Source organism: Erinaceus europaeus, chromosome 8 (assembly GCF_950295315.1).
Source record: "Erinaceus europaeus chromosome 8, mEriEur2.1, whole genome shotgun sequence".
Lineage (NCBI taxonomy): Eukaryota > Metazoa > Chordata > Mammalia > Eulipotyphla > Erinaceidae > Erinaceus > Erinaceus europaeus.
The window spans coordinates 7,392,572-7,417,759 of record NC_080169.1 but is presented as its reverse complement, the minus strand read 5'-3'; the positions used below and the strand labels follow the sequence as shown (position 1 = coordinate 7,417,759).

Sequence of the window (25,188 nt, the reverse complement as noted above, 5' to 3'; positions counted from 1 at the left end):
TGTATTGGTTCGTATGCTATGTCTTTAGCACAAGTTTAAAGAAATTTTTTTTTAATTTTCCCTTTTATTGCCCTTGTTGTTTAACATTGTTGTGGTTATTGATGTTGTTGTTGTTGGATAGGACAGAGAGAAATGGAGAGGAGGGGAAGACAGAGAGGGGGAGAGAAAGAAAGACACCTGCAGACCTGCTTCACCGCCTGTGAAGTGACTCCCCTGCAGGTGGGGAGCCGGGGGCTCGAACCGGGATCCTTAAGCCGGTCCCCTTGTGCTTTGCGCCATGTGCACTTAACCCGCTGTGCCACGGCCCGACTCCCAGCACAAGTTTTTCTTTTTTAAATATAGCATACATAGTTCCAGTTCTAAAAGTATTTGTTATTTTCTATAAACAGCTGATTGTGTCAAACTTATTGTAGCTCCACGTCCCAGAAAGGCAACCCTCTATTTTGACTTATCCTGACCGTGCCAAGGAAATTCAGCAGTCACACAACTTCTAATAAGTGCTGAAAGCACTGCAAAAAAATAAAATAAGGAAATAAAATAAGGAAAATTAAGCTGTGATTTTAAAACCAAGATACCACTGGAAAATAAATGTGGTGACGGGGAAGATGACAAAGGGCTCTGAACTCCAATTCCATCAGGACCTAGGGAGAGGGGAGGGAACAAAAGGAAGGGCATTTGGAAGTAGCGATAGGTGTAGATGTGACTCGGAAAGGAAGAGAAGATGGACCCTGGGGGTGGGGGGATGAGGAAACGGGGGGTAGGTTGGTGGTGCACCTGGTTAACCACACATGGTACTGTGCAAAAGGACCCAAGCAAGGGACTTCGGTTCGAGAACCCTTCCCTACCCGCAGAAGGGACATTTCATGAACAGTGAAGCAGCTCTACAGACATCTTTCTCTCTTCTTCTCTAGCTCCCTTTCCCTCTCAATTTCTCTCTGTCCTATCAAATAAGATAAGCGGTGGATTTATAATACCGACACCAAGCCCCAGCAATAACCCTGGAGTCAAAAAAAAAAAAAAGGCAAGTCTACACAAATATAGACAGATAGTTATAGGAATGATAGTCAACCCATAGCTATAACCTTGGGAGAACTGCTGTAGCTTCCAGTGGAGGCACTGGGGATTCAGAACTCTGGTGGTGGGAACGGTGTGGAGTTATACTCCTGTTATCTTATAATCTTGTAAATCAATATTAAGTCACTAATAAATTTTTTTTTAAAAAAGAAAAGAAATGAGGCCACCGTGACAAAAACAATTTCAAGTTTCACTCTGGGAATCGAGTTTAGGCAGAAACCTGGAAATAGGTAGCACGTCAAGAGCAGACTGCGCCCATGGCTGTATGCAAAGGCTCTCGTGAGACAGACACAGGGGAGGACAAGTTGACCCCAGCACAGTTCAGGGAAGAACCGGACTGCTAACTTGGAACTGAGCAGTGGGACAGACTGTGGTAATGGAGTCACAGAACCTGGCTATGAATTCTAGATCTTTACACTGACTGTGTGCTCCGATGGGGATATGTTCTTGGCACTCAAGTTTCCTGGTATAAGGTAGAACTTTATGATCATTTAGGTTCCCGGGGATACTGGGAACTAATGAAATCTAGAGCTAAATTCACAAGGTTGGCTTAAAATAAACAAAACAAAACAAACAAAAAGAACTAGGCTCCAGTGGTAGAGGGTGATAACGTGAGTCTTAGAGACAGATGGCCACGTGCAGATCTCTGTTCTATTTACGAGTTACGTGACCTCAGTTTCTTTCCTTGTGAAACTAGGGTGATCATATCATATTCTGACAGGCAGTAGAGCATAATTTAGAGAAAGGTCTTAAGCTCTGTTCCTAGCATATAGTAAGCACTCAGTAAATGTTATTTGCAATTATGCTCATTATTGATAAAGCTAATTCCCTCCGTAAATTGATGGGCCTGAATTATTCACTGTCAATGATCCAAATCACCCACTTTGCTTTGCTGTGTCAGAAGCTCTCTCCATCCGCTCTAACAGGTCTAATAGCTCTTTGTGACTGGGAAGCCTACGCTTCTGCTCCCAGGCCCTTTGATGTGGGAGTAAAGAGCGCTGGCCTAGATTCGTTCAAAGGCAGGCAGTGCAGGGCCCACGGTACAGCTGGAGAGCAATGGCGCCTAGTGTCTAGTGGGGCTGATGTGATTCTTAGTGGGGTAGGAGGAGTTATAAGAAGACATGGCCACTCCTCTACTTTATACCAAACAGAAGGAATGTGAGGAAAGACATTTCGAAGGCTGAAGGGAAGAACACAGCTAAAGAGTATCCTTCAGTCTTCCCTGGCACGTGTTATATTAATAGGATTCCTTTATATTATTTGATTCATCAATATCTCAATATTCAGCACTGATTAACTTGAAATTTAACTCGAAAATTAACAATTTTCCTCTAGGTCTCAAGAGAGGGTAATCATATATAGCAAGCGTATTGGCAGTTGACATTAATTAGAGGAACCTCTCATCTTTCTAGTAGAATGAGGTTTCTGACTTGTTAGAGCTCCAAGAGGGTGGGTCATTCTATTCTGAGTAGAATGGGGAATCAAATTAAAACAAATCAGTCGGTGTGTCTGAAGCAGCAAAGTTTAGTTCCCATGCCCTAAAACTTGTGATTTCAGTCATATTATAATTTCATCTGATGAATACATCCCTTCTCTGGAACACATACCCAGATTGCTATATTCTTGCTAACACACTTACACTTATGGTTTGATCTTGCAGTGAACAAACTTTTTATGAAACAGCTCCATGACATGCTTTTATTTTCACATAGAGACTGTCCAAGAAACCATCATTAAAATATTTTATGTATTTATTTATTTATTTATTTATTTATCAGAGTAAAGGGCAGAGAATTATAGAGAGGGGAATGGAGAGAAAGACAGAGAGAAAGAGAGAGAGGGAGGGATGGAGGGAAGGGAAAGAGACAGAGAGAGAAAGGGGGTGGGCAAGAGTCAGAGAGACACCTGCAGTCCTGCTTCACTACTCAGGAAGCTTTCCCACTGCAGTGGGAGCAGAGGGCTTGAACCCAGGTTCTTGTGCATTGTAGCATGTGGACTTAACTAGGCACACCACCAGCTGACCCCTTACTTCTCTTTTTTAACTTCACAATGCTGCAAAAGTTCAGAAGAAACTACATTTTGCATTCTATTTCCTGGGCTAGTGGTCTCGTATAATCCTCTTGTGGGTTGGGCAGTGATAGCAAGTCACAACTCCCTTCCAGGCAATCACGTGTTCATGACAGCAGACAACAGATATGCCAGTGAATTACTTTGGCATATACACTCTGTTGCGGATATAACCCATCACTTTTGTAGCCAGTCATCTGTTGAAGGGCATTTTGGCTGTTGCCAGGTTTTTGCTCTTGTGAATAATGCCGCTATAAACATGGGGGTGCATAGATCCCCTTGAATCAGTGATGTTCTATCTTTTGGGTCTATGCCTAGTAGTGGAATTGCTGGGCAATAAGATATCTCCATTTGCATTTTTTAAGGATTCTCCATGCTGTTCTCCATAGTGGTTGCACCAGTTTACATTCCCACCAGCAGTGCAGTGGAGTTCCTTTCTCCCCACGTCCTCTCCAACACTTATCTTCTCTTGTTTTATTGATGGAGCCGATTTCCTAAGCTATGGGACAAGTGAGAATGGGAATGCTTGGCCAGGGAGACAAGGCACTAGCAGCACATAGACTTACATATTTAATGGCTGTTGGTCTGCTTCTAAATTCTGCTTCTAAGACCCCTTCTGTTGCATTGCTTGACGTTGTAGTCTATTTACATAATCATTGTTTTCATTGGTTTAATCCCCACTGGTTCGAGCACTATTTTCCTTCTCCCCACCCCCTATCCTACGTACTTCCTCTTCCTGACAGTTCCGCCTCAGGAGATATAAAAGACAGGGCTTTCTGATGAAGAAGAATTAGAAGAGATTAGATTGTTGAACTGCATCCCCGCTTGTCAATGAACACTGTACTGCGTTCCCAGCTCAGCCATGAGTCCCTGGTCATCTCTCTACCGCCCATGAAGCTAGCCCAGCCCGGCATATGGTACCCTGAACAGGGACCGGCAAATGGTGCCTGAACAGGGACTGGCAAATGGCCCAAAGGGCTCAGCCAGCACCAGATTACCAGAGCAGAGCAGAGTTTTTGCCTCTTTCTCTCATTCATAAAAATTAATCAAGAAATATTTTTCTTAAACAATGTTAGTGCTTTATATAAAATGTGACCAGGAGTCTTTTCTAAAGTAAAAAAGGAATAGTATTAAATAAGTCACATTTTCTTTTCTAATAAAGTTTCATTTTGTTCAAAATTAAAAGTAGGACCAGAGAAAAAGCTGACTGGGAAGAGTGGTTGCATTGCTGGGGACGCAGTCCAGACTTAGCCCCAGCACCACATCAGAGTTGCTATGGTAATAAAGGAAGCTTTGGCACTGTGGCTTCTCTCTCTTGTGTCTATCTAATGAAACAAAATGACCCACTGGGTGAAACTGTACCAACATGAGGTCATGGTTCATAAAAAAATTTTGAAAGTTGACAATCTACCAGCAGTTCATTAATTAATCTTTTTTAATGTGTGCTTACTAGTAAAAGCCAAAGCTGAGGAATCACTATGAAGACTGTCAGGAACTATCTATCAGGGCAGTGTTAAGCTGAGTGTGTATTAGAATCTCCTGGAGAATTTGCTGAGATAAGACATTTCACTTTATAAAAAAATTTTAAAAATATTTATTGAGTTTCCCTTTTGTTACCCTTGTTTTTTGTTGTTTTGTAGTTATTGTTGTTGTTATTGATGTCATTGTTGTTGGATAGTACAGAGAGAAATGAAGAGAGGTGGAGAAGAAAGAGAGGGGGAGAGAAAGATAGACACCTGCAGACCTGCTTCACCCCTGTGAAATGACTCCCCTGCAGGTGGGGAGCCTATACTATCAGCCTATACTATCAGGTGATACTATCAGCCTATACTATCAGACTATACTATCAGCCTATACTATCAGCCTATACTATCAGACTATACTATCAGACTATACTATCAGCCTATACTATCAGCCTATACTATCAGCCTAAACTATCAGCCTATACTATCAGCCTATACTATCAGACTATACTATCAGACGATACTATCAGCCTATACTATCAGCCTATACTATCAGCCTATACTATCAGCCTATACTATCAGCCTATACTATCAGACTATACTATCAGACTATACTATCAGACGATACTATCAGACGATACTATCAGCCTATACTATCAGACTGATATGAAGATATGAAGACTGATATGAAGACTGTCAGGAACTATCTATCAGGGCAGTGTTAAGCTGAGTGTGTATTAGAATCTCCTGGAGAATTTGCTGAGATAGAGATTTCATTTTTTAAAAAAATTTTAAAAATATTTATTGAGTTTCCCTTTTGTTACCCTTGTTTTTTGTCGTTTTGTAGTTATTGTTGTTGTTATTGATGTCATTGTTGTTGGATAGTACAGAGAGAAATGAAGAGAGGTGGAGAAGAAAGAGAGGGGGAGAGAAAGATAGACACCTGCAGACCTGCTTCACCCCTGTGAAATGACTCCCCTGCAGGTGGGGAGCCGGGCGAAGCAGGATCCTTAGGCCGGTCCTTGCACTTTGTGCCACGTTCGCTTCGCTTAACCCTCTGTGCTACTGCCCGACACCCACAGATTTCACTTCTATTCTCAGAATTTCCAATTTAGCAGGTCTGTGAGCAGAGTCTGTGATAGTATAGTCTGATAGTATAGTCTGATAGTATAGTCTGATAGTATAGTCTGATAGTATAGGCTGATAGTATAGTCTGATAGTATAGTCTGATAGTATAGGCTGATAGTATAGGCTGATAGTATAGGCTGATAGTATAGGCTGATAGTATCGTCTGATAGTATCGTCTGATAGTATCGTCTGATAGTATCGTCTGATAGTATAGGCTGATAGTATAGGCTGATAGTATAGTCTGATAGTATAGTCTGATAGTATAGGCTGATAGTATAGGCTGATAGTATAGTCTGATAGTATAGTCTGATAGTATAGGCTGATAGTATAGGCTGATAGTATCGTCTGATAGTATCGTCTGATAGTATAGGCTGATAGTATAGGCTGATAGTATAGGCTGATAGTATAGGCTGATAGTATCGTCTGATAGTATAGGCTGATAGTATCGTCTGATAGTATCGTCTGATAGTATAGGCTGATAGTATCGTCTGATAGTATAGGCTGATAGTATAGTCTGATAGTATAGGCTGATAGTATAGGCAGATAGTATAGGCTGATAGTATAGGCTGATAGTATAGGCTGATAGTATAGGCTGATAGTATAGGCTGATAGTTTTCTAGATGCTGGTGCTGTTGGTGTGGAGACCACATGCTGAGAACTGCTGGTCTAGTTTGTTTATGGTGGGGCTGTCCTTTGAAAGAGGGAATCTCTTTCATGGCAGAAAGAACCTTGTGGGGGGCTGGGCGGGGGCAGATCAGATTGATGGGATAAATAGTTAATGGCATTTATATATTTTCTTCATGTTTAGGAGCTACTCTCTGTCCTAATCCAGCTTTCTAATCCTGTCCTCAACTCTGATACCATCTTCCCTGACAATACTTGTAGCTCACCTGCCTGTTAGCTGTTGGGCTCAGGCAAAAATTAGTAAAGTCGTGGGCCCCTTGGAATAGACCTAAAATAGACTTCCTACATCCTTCCAACATGAAGACTCCAAATTTAATCCGTTAAACTTTAACCTTTAGGCTCTTGATTAGTAAACAATTTGTTCTGCTTTATGTCTTACTGCTTTGTCAGCCACCAAATTGCAGGTGCTTCCATGACACCAACCTGACTTCATTGTGCAGATGACCTCACCAATGTGTCCTAGAACCCCACCTCCCCAGAGCCCTACCCCACTAGGGAAAGACAGAAACAGGCTGGGGGTATGGAATCATCTGCCAATGCCCAAGTCCAGCAGTAAAGCAATTACAGAAACTAGACCTTCCACCTTCTGCACCCCATAAAGATCTCTGGTCTACACTCCCAGAGGGATAAAGAATAGGGAAACTTCCAATGGAAGGGATGGAGCATGGAACTCTGGACGTGGGAATTGTATGGAATTGTATCTCTTTTATCCCACAATCTTGTCAGTAATTATTAAATCATTAATACAAAATTATTTTAAAAAATCACAAAAATCATGGGCCCTTTGGAACATACCTAAAATAGATTACCTAGCTTCTTCCTACATGAAAACCCCTAGTTTCATGTGCTCTATTCCTACCTTTGGTTCTTGTATATTAGACAATGTGTCCTGCTTTATAGACTACTGCCTTTCAGTTACCAAGTTGCAGATGTTACCATGATGCCTTATTGGCTTCCATGGGCAGACAACTTCATCAGTGTGTCCTGAAGTATCCCCTTTCCAGTTCCCTACCCCACTAGGAAAAGACAGAAACAGGCTAGGGGTATGAATTGACCTGCCAACGTCTGTGTCGGAGAAGCAATTACAGAAGCCAGACCGCCCACCTTCTGCTCCCCATACAGAATTATGGTCCATACTCCCAGAAGAATAAAGAATAGGGAAGCTTCTAATGGAAGGGAGGGGCACATAACTCTGGTGGTAGGAACCATCTAGACTTGTACCCCTGTTATCTTACAATGTTGTTAATTATTATTAAATCACTACTAAATTTTTTTTTTTTAAAGTTAAAGGCCTTGGATACTCCCATGTCAGGCATGGGTAGAAATTGTTCTATTAACAGATGCTGGTGGTAGGTTTCAGATTTCTTTCTCTGTCCATTAACAAAGTCAACAATGTAGACTGGGGAAGCAGTGCTTTTAGATATGGTGGGGGCTGGGGGGAGACTACTTTCTGAACTAAGTGACACTACAAAGACAGGACTGTCCCATTTTCAAGCTGGAGGGAGAGAAAATGTTCTAGGCTTCCTGAATGTGAGCACAGAGTCTGAAAGCCTCAGGAATTCCTCACTTGTGATTTATTTTCACTTTGGTGGTTAGGAGCTATAATGAAGTCAGTCCAGATCCAATTTCTGTAAGCTCAGAGGCAACAGGAAGGCAAGTGTCAGGCTGGAGGTATGGATCTGTCTGGGACTCACTGTCAGGTCAATGTGACTTTTGTAGGTTATTTAAAAATATCTTTGTTTTCTCTCTTATTATTTTATTTCACCATCTTTTACACCCTCAGAGGTTATAGTCATTTTATCTCATTTCTACTTCTGAATTAATTCTTCACCCCTGTGTATTTTAATGACATGGCAATACTTGCTTTAATTTGTATGTTGCCCCTGGTACCTAGTTTCCTGTGGGACTAAAACAGCCCAGTGTATTACTGTTTCTTCAGTAAAACATGATAAAACAGATATCATACAGATATAGAAAAAAAAAAGAAATACATATATTTTAAGGGTTGAGTGATGGCGCACCTGGTTGAGTGCACATTGTGAGTGGTGCAGCAGTGTTGCTGGTGTCTCTCTGTCTCTCTTCCTTCCTATCACCCCCTTCCCTCTTGATTTCTTGCTATCTCTACCAAATAAATAAAGAGAAAAAAATGATTGGTATTTTAAAAGAAAGGAAAGGTGTATTCCATTCAGTGTTTATCAAAGAGTAGGATGCAATGGAAATAAGTTTCCTAGTATATAAGTGACTTTCTTTTTTTCTTCCTTTGTTCTATTTCTGCAAACCATATTTGGCTCTTCCACTACCTCGGCAGTATAACAATGAAGTACCCTGAACCAGAAGAAATAAATATGGCAGAGAATAAGTGTACGAGCGGCTCCTGTTAAGTTATTTTGGGTCATTACAAAAAAAAATAAATAAATAATGGGTGGTATTATTTTTAGTCTTTTTCTTCCTTTACAAAAGGCCTAGATATATAATACAAAGGTGAATGTGTGAAACAACAGAATACATTTCTTAAGTCAGAGAATTGACCATTCAGGAGAATCACTTACATTTGTCCTGCAAGGAATCATGGGGCACTTCTCCCTGAGGACTTTCCTCCAAGTCGCCATAGTGCAGGACCTTGTGGTTTGGTGAAAGTCGGCAATACCAAAACTTGTCTGAGGGGAGACAATAAAAATGTGTAAGGTAAGTGATTCTGGTTTCCAAAATAGCAGACATTATTATGTCCTAGTCGCCTTGCCTAAGGGAAAAGGCAGTACATTTGATCTGAATTCTTCAGAAAGTCATGAGTGCTGGAACTCCGGGCTAGGAATCCTCTTTTAGTTTTGATGTTTGGCTGGCATCTGGCCTGCTTGGTATAGATTTGAGAGCTATTGGGAAAGTCATCAAATGCTTCACGTATAGGGCACTGGGCTTTCTGGGGTGATGCAATCCAAAGAATTATTTACTCAGTCTTCTCTGTTCTACAGGAATCGTTTCTTATTCACTTAGGTCTGGCAAAATCATTAAGGAATATGTAGGGGAAAAAAAAAAAACAGCAAACCAGTAGAAAGATCTTTAAAAAAGGTACCATAAAGTCTTAATCAAATCAAATAGTTTCTACTTAAACCTAGATACCTAGATACACTTCCCTCAATCACGCTAAGGCTAAACTTGTCAGCTAAAGTTAAGGACTACAAAAGTTGGATAAGGGCAAGAGACTCCCATACTTTAATGATAGCTCTTTTAGTCACTACCAATTCACTCCATTATCTGGGATCCTAGTCAGGGAATCCTGGGAATCCCACATATATATGATGGATCTAGACCTCTAACAGATCCCTCTCTCCACCACTGCTGGTCATCTCCATCAGGAACAGCATCGTGGACCATCTTGTGGGCCTCTACAGGACTTTGCCCTCAGTGTGGAAGAACAATGGTACGGACTGGCCCACTCTCTAAAGGGAGGCTGGGTCAAAGTCCTGAAATGAGTGCAGCCTAGAATGTTCCTAGCCATGACCATGTACTGCCAGTTCAGACCTACAGGAATGCAGAGGTTACACAGACTCTTGTCTGAATTCGGATCAGATCAAATTATTTATAAACTTTTCTCATACTTGGGAACTCCTCTCTTCCCTGATCCAGCTTTCTAGTCCTATTTCCAACACTGACACCATCTCCCCAGACAATGCTTTTAGTCCACCTTCATCTTAGCTGTTGGGCTCCGGCAAAAATTAGTAAAGTTATAAGCTCCCTGGAATAGACCTAAAGTAGACCTCCTAGCTTTTCCCAAAATGGAAACCCCAAATCTCATCTGCTATTCTTACCTTTAGGTTCTTGATTATTAAACAATTTGTTCTGCTTTATATCTTAATGCTTTTCAGTCACCAAGCTGCATATGCTATTATGACACCAATCTTAATTCCCTGGACAGATGACCTCACCATTGTACCCTGGGACCCCACCTCTCTAGAGCCCTACTCCATTAGGGAAAGATAGAAACAGGCTAGGAGTATGAATAGACCTGTCAATGCCCATGTCCAGCAGGGAAGCCAGACTTTCCACTTTCTGCACCCTAAAATGATCCTGAATTCATACTCCCAGAGGGATAAAGAACAGGAAAGCTATGGAGGGGATGGGATGCTGAACTCTGGTAGTGGGAACTGTATGGAATTGTACCCCCTTATCCTATAGTCTTGTTGATCATTCTTAAATCAATAAACAAACAAAAAACACCTCAGCCTTCTCAGAACTTTTTTGCTTCATCATCCTCTCTGATAAGTAAGAAATACAGAGACAGCTGTATTCCATATTTTAGTTGACATAGCCCTCACCATGTGGAGGCTAACACACACAAATGAATGAAGGAATGAGTGAATGAATGAATGAATGAATGAATGAATGAATGAATTCTAGCCATATACACAAGGTAAAATGCACGGGTAAACAATCTAGATAAATCAGGCTCTTATCCATGAATAAATATATTACAATCATCTGTCCTCTCATTCCTAGAGTTGTGTTCTTTACATAATATTACCGAAAACTTCGGATTTTTTTTCTTTCTGGTTTGGGCAATAGACTTTATTGGTTTATTTACTTGTTTCTAACTTTTTTTGGGGGGGGCGGCTAATGATTTCCAGTATATATATATATATATATAGCCTCTCATCTCCCCTTGATTGGTGTCTTGGAGACAACAAGACTTCAATGTCCCTTTATCCTTCTACCCAGAGTTCTATACTTGGGTGCAATACTCTACACCCAGCCCAAGTTTCACCTTCTGTCCTCCCTTACTATCCTTTATTCTTAATTTCCACCTATAAGTGAGACCGATAAGTACTGGTCTTTCTCTTTTGGCTTGTCTCCCTCAGCATGACGCCTTCAAGTTCTGACCATGAGATTGCATGATAACTCCATCAACTTGACCTTTCCCACCCTTTCAATATAATAAACTTTTCCATAAGGACTATGTGAAGCAGAGATAAAAAGGTACAAATACTATTTTTATAGATAAAGAACTTAAATTGTGATAGTAATCTTTTTAGCTCTCAAGGCTCTGCTTAGATACTGCCTCTTTCAGGAAGCCCTCTTGGATCCCAGCACTTGAAAGAACTATCCGTATCTTCTTAGCAGCTCCAGTGTGCTCTTTCTGCCATTAACACATCTTGCACTGGAATTACTGATGCCCATATGTTAATCACAATTAACCACCTTGGTATTCCTCATTACCTGATAACTTAGGTAAGGAACTTTCCCTAGTGGCTATGCTGTGCACAGTTTACTGCTGGAAAAAGAGGGCTCTGGGATCTTTATCAACACTAATGTTGCAAAGAAGGCAAGAATCCCTGGCAATAGCCACAGACTTCATAATTACACTATTCCAGTCCCTTTATCTAGGACATAAAAGTTGCACAGTTCTTGTTGGCTAAATTGATAAATGAAGACCCAAGAGGACTTGTTTGAAAAATGCCTTTGGCACAAAGCACCCATTACAAAGTTTCTTTGTGTCTTTTGCACTTGGAAACGGTGGCCTTGTGAAACCATTTCCTTACTCTGTCCACAAACACAAATAGTTTTGAAACCACTCTGACTGAAACAATGTAACATTTTAAGTGAATTTTTATCTAAAATTGCTTTCACTACAAAACCACATATTAGCCATGATTCTTTTAGCAGAAACAAAAGTTTTAAAACTCAAACTAAAAGTCACCCAATGAACAAAAGAAACCTCCAAATTTGATCTACAAAGGCAATCTCTGTGTATTTCAACCTTCCTTTTACAATTTTATTTACTTTATTTTTATTTTGGTATAGACAGAGAAACTGAGTGGGGTAATGGGGAGGGAGGGAGAAAGATACACCTGCAGCCCTGCTTCACTGCTTCTGACTCTTTCCTCCTGTAGGTGGGGACTGGGGTCTTGAACCTGGGTCCTGATACACTGTAATGTGTGCATTCAACCAGGTGCACCAGCCCCCAAACATTTCTCATCTATAAATAATTTGAGAATTCTTGAGTATAGACAGACTGTGGCAATCATATATTTCAAAGAATCTGAACTCTAGTAGAAAAATCAAGACAAAGAACAGCTATTTGATGACTAGAAAAAAATACTTGGAATTGCTACATTTTCAAAATTATATTATGTCTGTTTCATCTTTCTAGAAGGGCATTTTAAAAGGAGAAAACAAAGTTACTCAGTGAGCAACCCACAGCCATTTCAATCAGGCAAACATATTCATCAGTTTCCCATAAAGAGAACGCATTTAGGAGTCTGGTTTGTAATTCAGCTTACAAAGAGGGAAGCTACACTGTGGTGTCAGTGGTGCTCTCGGGCCCTGGCCTGACGGACTGTCATAGCTTCTTCTTTCCAAAGGCCCTTGCTAAACAGTCTGTGAAGATCACAGAGCCAGCTGGAGAAATCTGCGCTTCAATTTTTCTTCCCCTACTAGCCTCTTTGGCTAGGTGACAGAGGGAGTAAAAAACAAGGAAGAATGCAAGGAAACTTGACCTCAGGCACAACAATCTTCTTCTGAGATTAGCATGTTCTTTCTAGAAATCCTTACTCTCCAAGCTGGGGTAAACTATAGAGTTTAGTGGTGATAACTTGAAGACCAACAGGCTATCTTGCTGAATCAAGAGTCAATCATCTCCCTCCCCCTCCTCCAGGGTTAGCTGGGCTCTGTGTCTGCACTGCAAATCCACCACTCCCAGCAGCATTTTAAATTTTTTAAATTTTTTTATTTTATTCTATAGGACAGAGAGAAATTGAGGGGAAGGAGGAGAAAGACACCTGCAGACCTGCTTCACTGCTTGTGAAGTATCTCCCCTACAAGAGGGGAGCAGGGCTCAAACCCACATCCTTGTGCCCTTAACAGGGTGTGCCACCACCTGGCCCCCAAAGATCAGTCATCTTCAACATACTAGTGTGGTACTAGAAATTTAACCGGTATGGAGTCTAATAAAAACAGATACATTGTGGAGGAAGATACGGGGCATGTTCATTTGTAAGATTTTTAAGACTTCAAAAAAATTGTGTTGCATGCCTGTCCAGGGTAAATTTATTACTTTCCAATGAATATTTTCTTTTTTTATAAATATTTATTTATTCATTTCCTTTTGTTGCCCTTGTTGTTTAACATTGTTGTGGTTATTGATGTCACTGTTATTGGATAGGACAGAGAGAAATGGAGAGAGAAGGGGAAGACAGAGAGGGGGAGAGAAAGATAGACACCTGCAGACCTGCTTCACCGCCTGTGAAGCGACTCCACTGCAGGTGGGGAGCCGGGGGCTCGAACCAGGATCCTTACTATGGTCCCTGCGCTTTGCACCACGTGGGCTACCACCCGACTCCCCCCAATGAATTTTCTCTGAGTCTACAATGTACACAGAACTTTACTAGTGATAGGGTGGAAAATTAGGAATAAAAACAGACATGGGAGGGAGACAAATGCAAGAGGGAACTTTCTCAGTTGTTGAAGGTAAATGATGGAAGTTTGATGGAAACACCTGTTTACTAGGCTTAGGAAGAAAAATGAGGGGCTCAGAAACCCCACCTTTATTGCAGGAGAAAAGAATATGGAAAGTCTTTTGTGCAGCCTATTCTTCCACTCAGGAACTTTAAGAAAACAGGGCTCTTTATCAGGGCCCGAGGAAGTAATACAAGTCAACACTTGCTTAACAGAAGCACAACAGACTACCTGGATCATGTCTTTAAATAACCTAAAAAAGCAAACAGAAAATTCTCTCCATAGGCTTCCTTTCCCTTGACTTTTATAACACCACTATCTTCTCGTTCTCTTTTTACTTCTGGTTAATTCTTAATCCATACAAATCCCTTTTGGAGCAAAAAGCTTTGTGCCTCACAGATCGAGGTAAGCAATGTTCTGTTCCTCCCCAACAAGCAGAACATTGTCTAGGATGAATCATAAATGACAAAGACTTTGACAAGGAGGCTGAAAGGACCTGGGTGGTTGTTTTGATTCCTTTTTTATTTTAATATTTATTTATTTTCCCTTTTGTTGCCCTTGTTGTTTAACATTGTTGTGGTTATTGATGTCATCATTGTTAGTTAGGATAGAGAGAAATGGAGAGAGGAGGGGAAGACAGAGAGGGGGAGAGAAAGACAGACATCTGCAGACCTGCTTCACCACCTGTGAAGCGACTCTCCTGCAGGTGGGGAGCCAGGGGGCTCGAACCAGGATCTTTACGCTGGTCCTTGCACTTCGCACCATGTGCACTTAACCCGCTGTGCTACCGCCTGACTCCCCCTTTATATATATATAGCTTTGGGAGCTTTGGGAGGCTTGTGGACAAGTGGAGTCTGCTTGTCTTCAAGGCAGAGCCACTCTTAAGGAGGGCAGAGCTGCTAAATCCCACAGCACAACACTCCACTGTGCTGGGTAATCTCAGTTCAGTGTTAGCCACCAGCAACAGCCTGATTTGCAGTTTCTTTGCTGGTAAAAAAAATAATAATTTGTATTTTCTTTTTAAAACTCAGCATGATGTTACTAGTTGCTGAATCCCCTCTGGGCAATGAATGAGTGGACTGTGTCACTATAAAAGCACTTACCAGGAGGCAGTGAGAACATGATCAAAGATTGTTTGGTAGCGTTTAAAGAGATGACAGGAGTTAATGTAGAGGTCTTTCGGTCAGTTATGAATATTACTAAGTTAATAGCCATTTCTTCATTCTCAAACTCAAAAAACTGAAGATACAGACCATTCTGCATTCTTTTTCACTGTGTGTGTGTGTGTATGTGTGCGCGTGTGTGCGTGTGTGCGCACGCGTGTGTGTGTGTGTGTGTGTGAAGGATGAGAGAGAAAAGCTGGCTTCAAAGCTCACAGGCCTGATAAGGTTTCCAAGACTGATTAAAGCTATTCCCAATGCCACATAGATCATTCTAGAGTTAATAACCACTGACAACTATGATTTTATTATTATTATTAATTTTTTTGCAACAGTATTTGGCAGAACTCTCTGTAAGGATGGAGCTGCTCTGCATCTAGTTTATCCAATAAGAAGAAAAGTAATGTTAATTTTTATTTATCTTTAGTTAAAACAGTCACAGACAGCTTATTTTGTCTTCTTCATCTAGGCTGGAGATGAGTCTGGGGCTGGCCAGTCGGTCTTTAGATGAGAAGACAGAGAGAGTAGTAACTACCCTTGGGGAGTTAGACACTTATTAGCTGGTGAGGCACTAGCACTGTGGGCCTGGATCCTGAGGGGCTCTGCCAAGGAATCAAAGGAGCATCTTTGTTTTGGATGCAAAGTCTCCACAGGGTCTGGCTGCTTCTCCAGAGAGTCCCCTGGTTATTAGGAGGCAGGGGACCTTTATGAAGGCTACTCAAGAGACACTGTTACATATTTCCTAGTTTCATATAAAATGTGCAGAATCATTGGTTGTTGGGAACATGTGTGAGCCTGATAGAGCTTAGGGAGAACCACCCCCATCTTTGGATGGAGGTCTGAAAAGATAACCTCTTGGTAAGTCTCTCTCAACCGAGGTGAGCATAAGGGGGGAAACTCAGACTTGGTTCTTTCCTTCTTGACTCTCAGGCCCACAGAAACCCCAGTACTTCCCTCCATTAACCACAGGCCACATGGCCGCAGATTCACTCATTCAAAGTCACCTTCTGATCACAGAAGAACACACCTTATCACACACTTCATCACACACCTCAGACCCCAGACAAGAGAAATGCCAAACTATATGGCCTTTTGATATCCATCTTCTCTCTGTCTCACCCTACGAGTTTAACCCCTATGCTTCTCTCAAATACCTTTGGATAATTAAGTTACTTGTGTCATGGAGAATAACTGTTTTGTATCTCATCAATTCCTGTCATACCAGCCCCCTACCTTAGGGGCATGCTGACTGTTAAGAAACCTGTAATTCCTGTCATATTTCAACAATAATTAACTTCATTGCTTTTCTATTTAACTCATGTCCACTTTGCTAATAAACGGACTCTAGGATTCTGGGACTCTAAGGACTCAGATTCTAGATTCACGCTAAGAGTCCCCTGGTGTCTTTTACTTCGTGTTACCCCTGTCGTGAGCGAGAACACCCTGGAGGACACCCTGCTGGAGAAGGAGAGAGACACCCCGAAAATTGGTGTGTTTAGGAGAAGGTCTGTCTGCTGTCTGTGGTTAACTCTTCGCAAATCATAAAACATGTAGGTAGGGCACCAGCAATGGATCTCACACGATTCAGTGTCTCCCAGTGACTCTAGTCTGGCCAGAGTTCCCAGAAACACAGACTTACAAACGGTTGTGGGAGACTCACCAAACAGCTGAGTTGCAACTAAGACCATTAGAATAATGGGCAAGTGTCCACCTGGGTGTCTTCTAGCCAAACGTGGCTTAGCAAGAACTGTTCTTCAAACTTGCCAGTTCTGTGCGAGGGTAATCCCTTCCACATCTTTTCCTGTAAAGCTGAAACTCAGGGAGCTGGGTGGTGCCAGACCCAGTTAAGCACACATAATACCAAGCACAAAGACGCAAGCAAGGATCCAGGTTTGAGCCCCTGGCTCCCCATCTGCTGTGGGTGGAGGGGAAGCTTCACAAGTAGTGAAGCAGGTCAGCAGGTATCTTTCTCTCTCCTCTCTATCTCCCCCTTCTCTCAATTTTTCTCTGTCCTAGCCAATAAAATGGAAAAACTGGCTGCCAGGAGCAGTGGATTCATAGTGCAGCTACCAAACTCCAGTGATAAACCTGGAACAAAATAAAATAAAAAGGCTGAAAGCGCACGTGGCACAAAGCACAAGGACCATAGTAAGGATCTCGGTTCCAGCCCCCGGCTCCTCACCTGCATGGGAGTCATTTCACAGGTGGTGAAGCAGGTCTGCAGGTGTCTATCTTTCTCTCCTCCTCTCTGTCTTCTCCTCCTCTCTCCATTTCTGTCTGTCCTATCTAACAACAACAACAACAGTAACCACTACAACAATAAAAAAACAAGGGCAACAAAAGGGAAAATAAATGAATAAATAAAGTTGAAAATTCATAGAAATACTAGTATTGTATTATAATGGCATCCACTCATCTGTGTCCATCTCATTGTCACACAAGTTGAAAGCAGTGTGGCCAGGGCCTTCACGGTCTGCTTGTCCTTCAGTTTGTGATGCAACAAGGCTGTTGATTCTGACTGTGAGCTCACTGGAAACACACCTTTCTTGAAGGGATTAAAATGATTTGTGTGACATCCTCATTAATCTGTTAGATCTAAACGGCATGCACTGATGGTGTGATAAAGAAACCAATTTCAGCACAGTCTGCTTTGAATCCCTATTTTTACACACATGAAGGTAGTCACCAGATTTTAAATCCAGTTACCAAATACTAAAAAGCCTTTCCTTTCTGCACTTGGAAGGATAATTTTATATTAAACACAGATGGCTGTGTTCCCCATGGAGCTCAACTAATATATTTATAATGTAGATGCTAATAATTTTTTGTTCATTAGGCAATTCATTTTGAGAAAATTGGAAAAGTTTACAGATTGAGAGCTAACTTCTTTAGCAGAAATAAACTAATTATTACACCCAGAAGGAGAATTATTCTAGCAGAACCTAACAAACTCTGCCTAGAAAGGGGCATCTTTTGATGAAGCAGACTGGAAATTGAGTTCCTTGCATTGGCTAGAAAGATCCTAAGCAAACATGCAAAGTGGAATTAGTGGTTTGTTCTTGTCTCTCCCTTTCCTTATATGTCCTTTGTCAATGACATGTAAATAAAAAAAAATTATAAATCGCCATTATGGGGAAATCTATCCCAAATATTGATGATTTTTTTTTCCTAAAAGCAGTCAAGAGTTGAGGACACACTACCGGCCCTAGATTCCATTTAATTATTTGAGACCCTGAGTGGTCACCTGTCTTGTCTAAAGACACCCAGGTGGTTACTTACAGAGGAGAGGAGCCTAGAACTATGACCACTTACTCCAGGCTCACTATTTTTCCTCTATATGATCCTCTAGAAGAACAGTCACCACTTCTTGGGTTTCTTTTAAGAGCTACAACCATAACTGCCTTTCTTCTCACAATAACTTTGAGAGATAAGTATTGGGACTTTCCTGTTGTATACTTTACATCGGGTTCTAGTTCTCCCCCGCCAAGAGAATTAGATCAGTCCTGTTAATTTCATGGGCCCGCTTGGCCCCGCCCCAAGGAAACCCGCCAGAGTTCCAGAGTGACAGAGTTCCTGGGTTCCTGAGTTCCAGAGTAAGAGAGAGTGCTTGTGCCGCCACAAAGAGACAACAGAGTTCTGTTTGGTGATTAGTTTGTCTTAGTTTATGAATCGTTGTTCCTGAATAAAGAAATACAGCTTCCCTGCCCAGCCGTTGTCTCCGCGTCTCTGTTACCCGCCCGTGAAGCTAGCCCGGCCGGCTAGAGCTTACAAATTTTAACAACACTTTCCCCCACCCCCCACGCCTCCATTTCAGTTAGGGAGACTGGCCCCCAAGGTCACACAGATAAACAAATAGTTTATCCCTGGGCTGCAGGGTCTTATACTCATCATGGAGTCAGACTATCATGTTGGAACTGTACTTACTTTGACAAAGAGGCCCCAGGCAGGGGATGCAATGAGGAAGAAGGAAGGGGGGCCAGGTGGTGGTGCACACTTAAAGTGTACAAGGGCCTGGGTTCAAGCCCCTGGTCCCTAGCTGCAGGAAGAAAGCTTCATGAGTGATGAAGCAGGGCTGCAGGTGTCACTGTCTCTTTCCCTCGCCATCACCCTTCATCTCTCAATTTTTCTCTGTCTCTATCCAACACAAGTAAAACAAAATAAAGAAAAGACTACATGAGGAAAAGGGAGTCCATTTGGTTCCTGAAAGGCTAAGCAGGAGAGGAGCTCTCTCTGCCACTGATCTTCCTAACATCAGCTTTTTTCAGTCCTAGCTGTGACGCATCTTCTGATTCTTCTGCCCACTGTCTCCTCCGGAGACCCAGTTCAGGCTCCTTGGCATGGCTTTTCATCTCCTGTGCATGATCTGCATTTTCACCCCTCAAGGAACCTCAGCCTTGGGAGATCTGCTAACGTTTTTTGCAATGCTCAACTTCAAAATACTTTGAGTTAATTCAGTATTCAGCACAAAGTCATTAAACTAAGTGACCATGGAAATGGGCTTAGCACAAACCAGAAAGAATGTTTGTCATTAGGGGATGAGGTAGTTGGGTGTCTGAGCTGAGTATCTATCAGGTTTCAAAAATACCTGCCAGAGTTTCTCCTTGGCCTTCACTGATACTGTTCTTGATGCTGCTACTAATGCTTATCCTCATTCCTGGTTTATTCTCAATTCTTCACCTTCTTCATAAAACATTATTATTATTATTATTAGCCTCCAGGGTTACTGCTGGGGCTAAGTGCCGGCACTATGAATCCACTGCTCCTGGTGGCCATTTTCCCCATTTTATCAGATAGGACAGAGAGAAACCAAGAGGAGAGTAGGAGACAGAGAGGAAGAGAGGAAGACATCTGAAGACCCGCTTCACCATTTGTGAAGTATCCTCCTGCAGGCAAGGAGCTGGAGGCTTGAACCCGGATCCTTGCCCAGGTCCTTAGTACTCTGTGCACTTAATCGGGTATGCCACTGCCTGGCCCCCTCTGCTATTCCCATACTAAGCACAATGCTGTGAGATTTACCCCTAATTCAACACCTGCTCCTTTGTGTTCCCCACCAAGCAGGAGACTGCTCACCCTAGCTAGCTGAGTTAGGGATCACCTATGTACTGTACCTTGCCTCCGCCGGCTGTTGAGTTTCCTAAAACAGGTTCCTTCCACAAGGCGATTTAAGCGTTGCTGTTTGATCAGTTCCAAGATTTCTGGCTGAATCTTCTCCTTTAGTTCCCTACAAAAGGATAAACACATAATCCATAGAATATCTTAAGAACACAGCTTAATTGAAAGGGCATCATAGGCAGGGCAGAGTGCATTTTTTGTCATGAACATTCCAACACCTCCTGGTCGGTGCTATAAAGAATCCTTTATTGAACATTAGTGGGCAGGATTATCGGTTCTAATCACAATATAGATTCTTTGACATTGACAGAATACCCACAAAAGCACCAGCCACTTTAGTGATGCTTTTCTAAGCCAAAGTGCTTGAGAGATGTCTTCTTATTTTACAAAACCACAGACATATAAAATTGTGTCAACATTTTTTCTTCTCCTCTTTTACAAAACCACAGATACAGACTTGTGCCAAAAATTCACTCACCTTTGTGGCAAATATCAAAATTCATTACCAAGATCATAAATGTTTAGTTACTCTCTCATCCCTCTATAGCAGTACAGCAGGTAAATAGCTACACTACATTTGTGGTCTGACCAAACAGGAACATTGAGCAAATAATGTGATTACTATTCCTCAGCTAATCGTGTCTCTTGGACAAGCCACAGGACCATATTTTGCTTTCAGTTCTATCACCTGCAAATGGAAAAATAAATTGTTCCAGATTCTTCCCCACAGAGAGTTTCTTCATCTGCAAACTGGGGATAAGAATCTTTCTTGAGGAGCTGGGCGGTAGCGCAGTGGGTTAAGCACATATGGCGCAAAACGCAAGGGCTGGCATAAGGATCCTGATTCGAGCCCTCAGCTCCCCACCTTCAGGGGATCACTTCACAATCAGTGAAGTAGGTCTGCAGGTGTCTGTCTCTCTCTCCTCCTGTCTTCCTCTTCTCTCTCGATTTCTCTCTGTCCAATCCAACAACAGCTATGACAACAATAACAACTACAACAAGGGCAACAAAATGGGAAAAATAGCCTCCAGGAGCAGTGGATTCGTAGTACAGGTACTGAGCCCCAGCGATAACCCTGGAGGGAAAAAAAAAAAGAATCTTTCTTGAAATACTGTTGTGCTCCCCAAAGGAGATAGTATAAGTACTCTCTAAACATTGGGCAGGAATGCAAGGTTTTACTGAATTTGCTTCGATATTATTCTCTCCTTTCCTAGCATCACATATTCCATATAAACATAGTACACTGCTGTCATAGCTCACAAAGTTGTCATCTGACCTTAGCTCTGGACTTGCTTGGGCACTAGACTGCAGACAACCTGTGTTGTTTCCAGATGGAAAAGGCACTGACACTTGGTATGTGCCTCCTATAAGTTTGGAAGTGAACTTTGTAATGGTAGATCAACTAACAATCCCTCTCTCCATGTCTCCTAACCTCCCCGGTCTTTGGAGACTGGTATTCACATAATCATTACAATTTTACAGATAGAGAAGCAGCTCACAGAGATTAAACATAGAACTGAAGTATAAACTCAAGTCTTACTCATCGTTTTACAAATGTGAATAAAACTAGAATGAAAAAAAAAGTTACAGAAAAGGACCTATCTAATAGGGTATTTTTTGAATTCCAGTAATACATTTTTAGGCTCAAATGGCTTCAAACCATCTGCCATTTGATACTTTTCCAACTGAGCATTGATAAAGCATGATATGGAGACACAGCCTTAATAATACACATGGTGCATTCACGAAGCTTTTCCTGTGCAAGTCCCATACGGTCTCATTTCAGGCTTTCAGATCACTAAAAACCATTTATTATCAGCATTTAGCTTTTGTAAAATGGACTCAGTAAATTGAAGCTTTGCTGACCCTTGCTCTGAATGGGGAAGAAGGTGGGGGAAGTGCCAGGGCAGTCAAACACATGCCAAATTCATCACTGCTTCTGAGCCAGGGCAACAGGGCAGGGAGGAGAAAGAATGAAGAATCATAGGACAGAGAACTTGAAAATCTCATCAATTTTCAGGTCAGAGACGTCTCTTTAAATAACCACTGCAGTAGATTAGAACTGACTCATTAAAATGGAGATGAAGATGCAGAGATGTTGGCCAAAGTGGAAATTTGAAAAGTACTCTTTCAACTGAAGTACAATTGAAAGTACTTTCAAGTAATGTGAGTGCATGATTTGTGACTTCCCAGTGTAAGACCAGATGTACGCCACCTGACACACTCCATTATGAAGCCATCTTCCGGGCCAGACTATCAGAATAAATGAACGTGCACGCACACACCATGAGTTACCTTTTTGTGTGTTATAAACCACAAAGAAATCCAAAACATGATTGGGTAATATAAGAAACAGGACAAGCATTTTCCCTTCTTTCTCAATAGAATCGGTAGTTATAAAACTCACTTACATTCAGAAAGCACACATTACTCTGTGAATGAGATCCAACTTCAGAGAGGTGATCCAGGTAGTAACAAAATGGGCTGAAATTTGATTTTGAAATTCTAAGCTTGGGGTTCACAAGGCCAAGGTTAAATTGGCTTTATTTAAAGGAGAAAAAAAAAAGGAAAGACATCATTTCTCTTTCTAAAATACTTTGCAAATGAAAGGACAGGGAAAAGAGGCAGGGCACAAAAGTATGTGAAGAGAAATACAAAATGTAGCACTATTTTTGGAAGACAATTCCAAGTACAGTTCAAATGAGGCCAGCGACCCCCTTCCCTATAGGAGATGGCCAGTGAGAAGAATCCTAGATTGGTGAGATTCCTTCCCTGACCTGGAGTCTGCCCTAGTGAGATACAATCTGGTATTCATCTGGAACAAAGGTTGGCAAACTTTACATCAGAGAGTAAATATTTTAGACTTGATAAACCATATATACTCTGTGTCCCAACTACTTACTGACTGCCAAGTCAAAGCAAAAACATTCATTAACAGTGAACAAATGAGCTCTGTGGAGACAATGGGTTGAGTGACCATGTCAGTGACTCGAAATTGATCTGCTTCTGTCTAAACACTGGAGAGCTTCTTGGCTCAGATCCTGAACTTCTTATATTACAACCTCATGACTTTAAATATCAATTCTGTGCTGACAACTCTAAAATTTATACTTCTCATCTTGGCATCTCTGCTGAACTCCTAACTTGTCTGACATTTGAATGTCTACTTGGATGTCTCATAGACACCTCAAACTTGGCATGTCTAAAGCTAAACTCCTGGTCTCCTTACCTAAACCTGTTTCACATATTGTCTTTAATTATTCAGGTGCCAGATAGTAAGCTTGTATTGGTCCCTCTTCACCTCTTACATGCCACATCTAACTAATCAGGAAACACCACTGTTTCTTATTTTCGAATATATCTAACCTATAGTAGGGACCCTGATTACCACTTCTTGCTTGGATTGTTGAAATTATTTTCTGATTGTTGAAATTATTTTCTGACTGATCTCCCTGCTTCCAAATATGGCTTCTTGGAGACTATCTCAAATACAATAGCCAGAGAGATCATTTTAAAAAATGGTGAGATCATGTCACCCCTCTACTCCAAACTTTCCAATAAGATCCTATCTAACTAGGCTCTCGGACATCTTCCTCCCTCCCTCCCTCCCTTCCTTCCTGCCTTCCTTCCTTCCTTCCTTCCTTCCTTCCTTCCTTCTTCCCTCCCTTCCTTCCTTCCTTAGTTACTTCCTTCCTTCCTTCCTTCCTTCATTTCACTAGTGATTTAACAATGATTGACACAATTGGGGGATAAAAAGCGTACAATTCCACGCAATCCCCACCATCAGAGTTCCATATTCCATCCCCTCTACTGGAAGCTTCCCTATTCTTTATCCCTATGGGACTATGGACCAAAATTCTTTTTTTTTCTTCTCTTTTTTATTTATGAAAAGGAAACACTGACAAAACCATAGGATAAGAGGGGTACAACTCCACACAATTCCCAACACCAGAACTCCGTATCTCCTCCCCTCCCTTGATAGCTTTCCTATTCTTTACCCCTCTGGGAGCATGGACCCAGGGTCATTGTGAGATGCAGAAGGTGGAAGGTCTGGCTTCTGTAATTGCTTCCCTGCTGAGCATGGGCACTGACAGGTGGATCCATACTCCCAGCCTGTCTCTCTCTTTCTCTAGTAGGGTGGGTCTCTGGGGAAGCGGAGCTCCAGGACACATTGGTGGGGTTGTCTGTCCAGGGAATTCTGGACCAAAATTCTTTATGGGGTGCAGAAAGTAGGAGGTCTGATGTCAGTAATTGCTTCTCTGCTGGACATGGGCGTTAACCTGTCGATCTACATCCCCAGCCTGTTTCTATCTTTCCCCAGAGGGGTAGGGTTCTGGCAAAGTAAGGACCTCACATCGGTAAGGTCCTCTGCCCAGTGAAGTCAGGTTGGCATCATGGTAGCATCTGCAACTTGGTGGCTGAAAAGCACACCTTTTTAAAAAAATTTTATTTATTTATTCCCTTTTGTTGCCCTTGTTGTTTTATTGTTGTAGTTATTATTGTTGTTGTTGTTGTTGGATAGGACAGAGAGAAATGGAGAGAGGAGGGGAAGACAGAGAGGAGGAGAGAAAGACAGACACCTGCAGACCTGCTTCACCACCTGTGAAGCGACTCCCCTGCAGGTGGGGAGCCGGGGTTCGAACCGGGATCCTTATGCCGGTCCTTGTGCTTTGCGCTACCTGCGCTTAACCCACTGCACTACAGCCCGACTCCCAAAGCACACCTTTTTTTAGCTCACCTGTTGTTCTCTCTCTTATTTGTCCTACTCTAACCACTGTGCTTTCCTGTTATTTACTGAGCACCCAGAATTGCTCCTGTTTCAGTATCCTTGCACTGAAGGTTATCATTGCTGGAATATTCTTTTCTCAATACCTGCTCATCCTACTTCCTTATTCCCTAACATTTCTCTTCTCAGGTCCCAACATTCCAATCTATCCTGTCCACTGTATTTAAGGGGGAGGGGGAGGGATATGGAGATTGGGCGGTGGGAATTGTGTGGAGTTGTACCCCTACTACCCTATGGTTTTGTTAATTAATCCTTTCTTAAATAA

General features: G+C 41.9%; 1 protein-coding gene across 1 annotated transcript in view; it reads right to left on the bottom strand.

Moving 5' to 3' along the window:
* The window catches only part of LOC132539855 (engulfment and cell motility protein 1), a 155,832-nt gene that overhangs the window by 21,309 nt on the left and 109,335 nt on the right, over nt 1–25,188 (bottom strand). The window contains exons 3-4 of the mRNA XM_060195865.1: nt 20,134–20,246; nt 8,966–9,073 (exon numbers count right to left, since the gene is read on the bottom strand). Coding sequence (XP_060051848.1) covers nt 8,966–9,073; nt 20,134–20,246 — 221 coding nt within the window. The remainder of the gene's footprint in view (nt 1–8,965; nt 9,074–20,133; nt 20,247–25,188) is intronic.